Raw genomic sequence first — 9,342 nt, 5'->3', positions numbered from 1 at the left:
ACCTCTTTGTGTGGTTTAAAATTAGGAATGGTGTGCGTCAGAATTATATCCTTTCACCATAGCTATTCAGTCTGTGTGCTGAGCAAGTTATTCAAGAAGCTAGACTCTATGAAGAAGTATGTTGCATCAGGTTTGGAGGAAGTTTCAACAATAACCTTATGTGACATCAGGATTGGAGGTAGTCTCATCAACAATCTGTGTTATGCCGATGACACAACTATGCTTGCTGAAGTGAGGAGGACCTGAAGTGCTTGCTGCAGAAGGTCAAGGACTACAGCCTTCAATATGGATTTAGGCTCAGTATCAAGAAAACAAAGATTCTCACCATTGGACCGATTGGCAGCATCATGATGGCTGAAGAAGATAATTGAGATTGTTAACAGCTTCAATTTTCTTGACTCTACAATCAACACTCTTGGTACCAGTAGCCAGGAAATTAAAAGATTAATTGCATTGGGAAAGTGTGTTGTCAGAAACCTCTCCAAAGTACTGAAGAGCAATGATGTTGGTCTGGAGACTAAGGTGTGCCTGATACAGGCCATGGTCTTTGCTATTACTTGCTACCATCAGAAAGCTGGACAGTGACTAGGGATGATAGACGGAGAATTGATGCCTTTGAGCTGCGGTGTTGGAGAAGAGTATGGACTGCTAGGAGAACAAACAATTTGTCCTTGAGAGGGTAAAATCAGGCTGCTCCTTGGAGGCAAGGATTCTGAAGCTTTGTCTGACGTACTTTGGACGTGTTGCAAGGCGGCATTGTTCCTTGGAGAGGGACGTCATGCTTGGGAGGGTAGAAGGACAGCGCAGAAGAGGAAGACCCTCAATGTGATGGATTGATTCAGTCACTGGGGTAATGGGGATAGGTGTGTCAGAGACAATAAAATTGGCACAGGATAGAGCAGAGTTTAGGACTGTTGTACATAGGGTCGCTATGAGTCACAGGTGATTTGACAACACATAACAACAACAACAACAACAACAACAACACTGATGACACAACCTTGCTTGCTGAGAGTTAGGAGGACTTGAAGAGCTTGCTGTAGAGATTAAAGACAATAGCCTTCAATATGGATTGCATCTCAACAGCAAGAAATAAAAAATTGTCACCTCTGGCCCTATAGGGAACATATAATAGAAGGCGAAGAGATAGCTATTGTCAAATATCTTCATTTTATTTGGATCCACAATCAGTAAGCTTGGAACGAGCAGTCAGGATCTGTATTGCACTGAGAAAGTCTGCAGTTAGGGACCTCCCCAAATTGTTGAGAAGCAATAATGCTAGTTTTAAGACTAAGGTGCACCTGATTCAGGAGATGGTCTTTTCTAGTTTTAAGACTAAGGTGCGCCTGATTCAGGAAATGGTCTTTTCAATCACTTGGTATGCTGCTGAGAATTGTACAGTGAGTAAGAATGACAGAAGATGAATTGATGTCTTTGAAATGTGGTGCTGAAGAAAAGCACTGAATATCCCATAAGAGATATGTCTTAAAAAAGGTGCAGCCAGAGTGCTCCTTGGGGGCACAGATGATTAAACTTTGCTTCACATACTTTGGGCATACTGCTAGAAGAAGCTAATTAGTGGAGAAGAACATAATGCTTGGGAAGGTGGAGAGACCGCACAAGAAAGGCAGGCCTCAGCCTGGTGGCTTAACACAGCGACAGTGGCAGTCCACGCAAGTGTGTCAGAGATTGTGAGGATGGCCCAGGGTAGGTCTATTCTTCAGGTCTATTGTTCATAGGGTTGCTATGAGTTGTACTGGATTTGACAGCACCTAGCAACAACAACAACATTCAGATACAGTAATCAAAAGAACTAGTATCGGTACAACAATATACATAAAGACTAATGGATTACAATTTAAGTCCAAAAATAAACCAATACATCTATGGTTACTTGATTTTCCACAAAGGTGCTAAGTCCAATGAGTTGGGGAAGAACAGTCTCTTCAGAACATAGTGTTGGGAAAACTGGAAGTCCACATGTAGAAGTATGAAACAGGTCCCATGTCTCACCCCATCCACAAAATGAAATCCCAAATTTCTTCTGGATCTGACTGAGCAAACTGAAAGCATAAAATTGTGGGAAGAAAAAGCAGGGACAACACTACCAGGTGTAGATTTTTTTAATGTATTCACATAATAACAAAACCAAAAGACAAAATAATACAACAAATAGCAAAGGACAAACTGCATAAATACAAGCTCATAAAAACGGGAAATTTCTGTTCATCAAAAAAACTTTACCGAACTGGGGGGCGAGGGGAGAGGGCTGGGCGGGTAGAGAAATGCAGCAAGGAACGAATGGAAATCCAAATTCTCTGTAAATGTTCATTAAAATTATTTAAAAAAACCCAAACAAAAAACTTTACCCAAAAAAAGGTGAAAAGACAAGGTATTGATTAGAAAATAACTTTTAAAGCCACACACCCAACATGTAACTAAAAAAAGATACTATATATGTGTGTGTGCGTGCACATATTGTGTATAAATATGTATATTCACACACACAATCAGACAACAAAAAGACAAATAACCCAATCATAAAGTAGACAAAGGGCTTGAATACTCATTGCATTAAAGAAGACATGAAAATAACCACAAACATCAGCAGGTTTTTCAGAACCTGCAAATTGCACAGGTGGAGATTCAAAAAAGCAGTTTGAATCCATCAGCCACTCTGAGAGAAAAATCTAGGCAGTTCTCTCCTGTAAAGATTTATCACTTCAAAAAACAAGTGGAGGGTAAGAATCAACCTGTAGCTGACCCTCTAGTGGGTTTTCAGAGCAGTGGTAGTTGATCAAACCTGGACTCCAGCACTTACTGCTCTAAGTCCTCAACTCCATCTGATATGAAAACATGTTTTTCTCTCTTCCTCCACTCTCCACGGAACACAGGAATGAAAACATAGCTGGAGAAGTAGTCTGAGGTGATTCAGGCTAGTATGACTTAAAATTCTGAGCTAGTGACGTTCTGATCCAACGCCCTGCACCTCTCCTGAGCTTCCTCTATCAGCCCATGCCCCATGATGCACTTTTATCTGGAAGTGAGAAAGTTAGGAGGTGGGTTTTCAGGCAAGATAGGTGCTGCCAATTGTGTTTTCAGGCTCTGATCACTCCCGAAGCTAGATGCCAGCAGAAACTGAGGGATCCTTTACAGGAGGGAAATGGTGTTTGGGAGAGAGGAGACTGGCTTAGTTTAGAAAGAACTCTTTTCCACTTGGCTGTGAGTGAGATGGACAATCTCCTCATGTGTGACTTACAGTCTCTGAAAACTGCTGGAAAGTCAGCTATGAGTCAGTTTAGACTTGACAGCACATAACAACAAGTGAGGCACCGTGGGTTGGGATCCTTGTCCAAGTAATTGTCACAAGAACTGGAAAGCCTTCATAATTTTTTCTGAAACAGAAAAGAACAAACCTCTTTCCCCCCATTATTTGGTGGTATTCAGTGTTGTTGAGGGCATTTCCCTTCACAGCAACTTCATAGGGAAGAGAAAACTGCCCCATGTGGTATCCAAGACTGGGATCTTTACAGCCACATTTTTCCCTTGCCAAGCAACTGGTGGCTTCAAGCTGTGGATAATTTGATTAGCAGCCAAGGGTTTTAACTACTGGAGCACCAGTACCTATATTCAGTATTATTTTTGTTAAGCACTACTGAGTCGGAGTCAACCCATAGCTGACCCTCCAGTGGGTTTTCAGGGTCAGCTATTCTTACAGGAGGAGATGGCCCATCTTTTCCCCATGGAGTAACTGGTGGATTTGAACCACATAGCTTTGGGTTGCTTTACTACTGGGCCACTAGATCTCATTCAGTACTCAGCATTAGTTCAGGCTAATTCTGAGTTTTGAGTATCATTAGGAGACGTATTGCATCCCATACTTTGGGGAAAATTGATTTATGGACAAAACCCTAGTTTTCTTTGCATGACCTTAAAAGGTCCTTCAGCATCAGTAAGTATTTTTAAGTACTTAAATTGTTATTTTTATCTTGAAATACTTACTTTAATATGCCAGGCCCGGAGCTAGTCATAGCAGCTACAGAACTGCCAGTCTCCAAGGAAATGGCTTATACTTGTTTCTTGGGTTCCTACAGAAGATTTTTTTCAAGTTTCTTACATAGCCAGTCCCCTTCTGCATGATATCATGCTCTTAACTGCTCCCTCAGCTTAACAGCACTTTACCCAATGGCATAGATAAATGGAGCTCCTGTAGTGTAGTGGTAAAGTTCTTACCTGTTAGCTAATAGGTTGGTGGTTTGAACTCAGCAACTTCTCAATGACTGAAAGTTGCTTCCATGAAGCTGCTATAGGGCATTTCTGTGTCAGATTCAATTTGTACTTGGGCTTTTCACAGGCAAACACTTTACTGTATTTCTCCCTTTTGGGTTGAAGTATGTCTCAGTCATTGTTAGGAGTCTTCAAGAGTTGTTTGTTGTTGTTGTTATTGTTGTCAGGTGCCATCGAGTGGAGCATGACTCAGAGACTCTGTGAATAACAGATCTGAACCTTATCCTATCCTATGCCATAGTTCCCAGTAAATACCCCTTCTCTTCCGTCGCTAGACTCATTCAGAAATAAAATGAAAGAGAATGCGGATCAAACTCTTTATTATTTTCAAGTGAAGGCTAAGTTCTCAGACCCAGATTTTGTGAGACCAAATGGTCCTACTAAATGAATCTAGAACCTGGCAACCTCGCTCACCTGCTAAATTCCCTACCTCCCAGATCTGGATGGGCCTCCCCATGGGAGGAGAACTCAAATGGGAATCCAGGAAACCAGCTCTCCTCTGGTGAAAAGGGCAGGCTTAGCTTTTTACTTCCCAAATTTATAACTGAGGAATGCTTAAGGAGAATCCCTGCTCACCCAGCCCTGAAATGTGTGCACCGGGTGGTGTATCTCCTAGAGTTAAATTCTCAGATGGCATAGATAAAAAACAAACAAACAAACCCAGAACTTTCAGAAAACCAGAAGGATGGAACCGCAGCCATTAGCCATCTTAATTCAGTCTGTCCATTACACATGTGGGGGAAACTGAGATCCAGGGACACTAAGGGGCAAATGCACCATCATTTAATCATTAGATTCTAAGATTTTAATTCTGGATTTATGTGACAAACACAATGAATTACTTTTAAGGAGAAGGATATTGACATTTTAAAAATTACTTTTAAGGATCCATTTTTCCTGTGCACTTTTCCTTCCTATCTCTGTCCTGGAGGGAGGTTCGCACAAGCAGAAGCCTGTGCTCATAGTCCCTGAGCTCCTTGAAACAAGCCTTGGCCCAGGGCTGTAAGTGTGGATTCAGGAAACCTGGTCATTGTAATTCCATTCTCTCTGTGAAATTAAAGAGAAGGAAGTAAAATGTCAGGAGGAAATATGCATTTAATGCATTTTAACGAGTCTTGAGCGGGTTTTTTAAGATCTTGGCATCACCCCCCTCCCTCCTTAATTCTTGGTCACTGTAAATTAATCTAGAAAAGATTCTGGAATGGAAAAGAGCAAGAGAACAGAGACTGTTCTCTTCTGGTGTCATTTCAGACTGTATTTTCAGTCATGGCAAGAATGCACAAAAAGCTTCAGGCCATGATGGGCAAAATAAGTTAAAATTAAGAGGTAGGATTTTTTTTCCCTTAAACTGCTAAAGAATGAAGACATACCCTAGCGCTGATTAGATTAGAAAGGATTTCTAATTATTCATTAGCAGGATCACAGACAAAAACATCCCAAAACAAGGGGTTTTTTAAATTCATTGCTAAATTCACCTTAGGCAGCTGGAGTGGGAGGGGGAGAAGCACTGACATTAACCTCCTGTTTGGGAAATATTGGTTAAATGCTTTTGTAACATCATCACCATCGACGCAGGGAAAACATCACTATTCAAAGCTCTTATTTGCCTGCGAGTTGGGAGCTGCTACACCAAGAAAGGAAGAAACCAGAGGCTTTATTTACGAGCTCCCTCTCGCAGTTTTGAACCGCTGCGCACCGAGCATGTTTGCTGCCTCTCCGCGACGAGCGCCTGCGCGGGTCGGGACGCACGGCTGAGGGGGCCTCCCGCGCCCCTGCGCCTCGCGCGCGGTGCAGCTCCAGCTTCCGGCGCAGAGAAGCCGGCCGCTTGGCAGGCGCACCCGCAACCTTGGCGCCCCTGCTCGCCTTCGGTGTCCACCACGCTGCCGGCAAGGGGACTCTCAGGGCTCCAGACCACAGCGCAGGGGCAGATCGGGGCTGCAGGCTGCACCCGGACCCAGACGGCACACGTCTTCGGTACCGACAGCATCGGAGCAAATTCCTCTGGCGACCGACTTAGGGGCCAGGCTGCAGACTCGGTGCGGGTGGGTAGTCGCGCGCTGCGTGCGGGTTGGTGGGGCCCTTGGGATAGAGTTGTCGGTGGTGGGGAGGTGCCTCGCGCTCCTGGTTTCTGGAAGCGCGCGGGGCGCTGTGGAGAGATTGTATCAAGAGTCGGAACCGGCCCATAGCTGACACTCACGCGGGTTTTCAGAGGCTGTAAATCACAGGAGAGGAGATTACCCATCTTTCTCCCGCGGAGCCCCTGGTGGATTGATCCTGCAGAGGAGCCACTTTTGGTTTAGCAGCGCAACTCTCTATGGACACTAGAGTTCGGGAGCCCTTGACCCAAACAACTCCTTGGGCTCTTGAGCCTTCAAGGCTGCGGGACTGGGGAGGACTTTAGGCGAGGGGTCCTGGACACCAAATTTGGACGTGGCGGCTAAGTACTGAGGATGGATCCGCGAAAGCAGCTCTTAAGGAAGTTCAGGACAGAAGGTGGGGAAGGTGGAAGGGGAGTCTTGAGCTAGGGATTCCTAGGCTAGCAGCTGTCTGGGAACCTCCAGAACTGCCAGGAGTGCTAGCCTTAGGAGTGGCCACTGGCTTCCGGTTGTGGAAGAGACGAGGCTAATTGTTTCTGTGGAAAGGGGTTAGTTTGAGAATTGTTGGGGGATATGTGGCAGGGCTGGAAGTCTCTGTTCCTGAGAATGTGGCTGATTGTGACCCATCCTTCTACCCCGCTGGAAGTGACTATCCCCAGGAACAGAGGGCCCTACAGAGGGCTTCCACTCATTCGCAGTGGTTCATAAGAGGAACCTATGACGGAGATTCCTTGAATGGCCAGAAGTTGTATCTGGTCTGGAAGTCCAGAGAGTTTGGGCTTCCAGGGAAGGGGGAGTCAGTTTCGAAGAGAAATGAGCCGTCTTCTCACGCCATCCTGGTTTGTTTCAGGGCGGGACGCAGCAGCTGAGGCCGCGAGTCCCGCGAGATTGGAACCCCCAGGCACCCAGGACTGCGCGTCGGGCCCCGCGTTAAAGGTCGCACGACCCCTTCATGGAGAGTGTCACTGCGACTAACTGGAGCGCCGCCCAGGCGGACAATGCGAGCTCGGCGTTGGAGGGCAACCTCACAGCCGGTCCGCCGAAGCGCAACGAAGCGCTGGCGCGCGTGGAGGTGGCGGTGCTGGCTCTCATTCTCTTCCTGGCGCTGAGCGGCAACGCGTGCGTGCTGCTGGCGCTGCGCACTACGCGCCACAAACACTCGCGCCTCTTTTTCTTCATGAAGCACCTGAGCATCGCCGACCTGGTGGTGGCCGTGTTCCAGGTGCTGCCGCAGCTGCTGTGGGACATCACCTTCCGCTTCTATGGGCCCGACCTGCTGTGCCGCCTTGTCAAGTACCTGCAGGTGGTGGGCATGTTCGCCTCCACCTACCTACTGCTGCTCATGTCGCTGGACCGCTGCCTGGCCATCTGCCAGCCGCTGCGCTCCTTGCGGCGCCGCACCGACCGCCTGGCCGTGCTGGCCACGTGGCTGGGCTGTCTAGTGGCCAGCGTGCCACAGGTGCAAATCTTCTCCCTGCAAGAGGTGGCCGAGGGCGTCTTCGACTGCTGGGCAGTCTTCATCCAGCCCTGGGGGCCCAAGGCTTACATCACGTGGATCACGCTCTCGGTCTACATCGTGCCGGTCATCGTGCTGGCCGTCTGTTACGGCCTCATCAGCTTCAAGATCTGGCAGAACCTGCGGCTCAAGACAGCAGCGGTGGCCGAAGGGCCACAGGATGCAGCCTTGGGTTATGAGGGGTTCGGGGCCCTGTCGCGCGTCAGCAGCGTCAAGCTCATCTCCAAGGCCAAGATCCGCACCGTCAAGATGACCTTTATCGTCGTGGTGGCCTTCATCGTGTGCTGGACGCCGTTCTTCTTCGTGCAGATGTGGAGTGTCTGGGATGCCAATGCGCCCACGGAAGGTAGCGAGGGGGGTGCGGGTGGGGACGCAGACCTGGAGGAGGAGGGGGTGGAACGGGGGGGGGCGGGAGAAGGGGGTGGGATGGAGCCAGGACCAAGAGGAGGAACAAGGGCAGATTCGGGCGCTTGCTGCTGCTGTGTGTTGCTGGTCTAGATTTCCAGAAGAGATCCCTTGAGAATATGTTGTTGGGTGCCATCGAGGCAGAACCGACTCATAGTGCATTCTCTGGGGGATTTTCAGAGGCAGTAAATCGCACCAGAAGAGATTGCTCATCCTTTTCTTGTGGAGCAACTGACGGATTCGAACCACCTGCCGTTGGAATTGCAGCACAGCTTCTTACCATTATGCCACCAAAGACTATGAAGGTTTTGGAATCTGGCAGAGATGGGTGGGGTTGAGTAGTGGCTTTGTCATCAACTGGCTACTTTCTCTTCTATAAAGTATTTCTTTAATATTCTATTATTATTTTAAAAATAATATTTTAAAAAGCAACAACTCTCCTTATTTAATTGCTCTCAAGTCAGACCCATAGCTAATCCTCCAACTGGTTTTTAGAGGTCATCATTCACACAGGAGGAGATTGCTCATCCTTCTCTGGTGGAGCAGCTGGTGGATTTGAACCATTTACCTTGGGGCTGGTTGGCAGCGCAGCTCCTTACCACTAGACCAGCAAAGCTCCCTCCAGAGGCAACAGGGGAGTGAAAAGAGAAAAAGACAAGTCACATCAACAGGAGTAGTCTTTGATCTGTTTATGGGGCTAATGGTTTGTGATTAAGGAGAAGGAAGAGAAGTTCAAGTGATGTCTTTCTCAAAGGATTAGTGAGTGTTGGAGGAAGGCTTTGAACCTTGGCCTGAGCTCAAACTCCTTCCATCTCTGCCCAAACCCTGGGGGCTGGTTTTGGATGAGGGCAGCCACGGGAGGTGGGTGATTTGGCTAACCAGACATCTAGAAGGTGCTAGGCTTCTGGGCACTGGGAGGAGGCAAGAGGAATTGCTGAACATCAGATCCATCCAGTGAGGGCTAAGAACAATGAAAGAAGTTTTCTTTTTCTTTTCAAAGAGAAGAGCGAATTGGGGGAGGGGTGGTCAGGGAGAAAA

The 9,342-nt window shown here is 47.2% G+C and overlaps 1 protein-coding gene across 1 annotated transcript in view; it reads left to right on the top strand.

Annotated features, from left to right (window-relative positions):
• Positions 1–7,333: 7,333 nt before the first annotated feature.
• The window catches only part of OXTR (oxytocin receptor), a 32,346-nt gene continuing 30,337 nt past the window's right edge, over positions 7,334–9,342 (top strand). The window contains exon 1 of the mRNA XM_006888899.1: positions 7,334–8,245. Coding sequence (XP_006888961.1) covers positions 7,336–8,245 — 910 coding nt within the window. The 5' untranslated portion in view covers positions 7,334–7,335. The remainder of the gene's footprint in view (positions 8,246–9,342) is intronic.

This window comes from Elephantulus edwardii, unplaced genomic scaffold (genome assembly GCF_000299155.1).
Source record: "Elephantulus edwardii isolate Elephantulus edwardi_28Jun2011 unplaced genomic scaffold, EleEdw1.0 scaffold00073, whole genome shotgun sequence".
In the NCBI taxonomy this organism is placed as follows: Eukaryota; Metazoa; Chordata; class Mammalia; order Macroscelidea; family Macroscelididae; genus Elephantulus; species Elephantulus edwardii.
The sequence above is the reverse complement of the archived record's forward strand: the minus strand, read 5'-3'. Positions and strand labels throughout refer to the sequence as shown.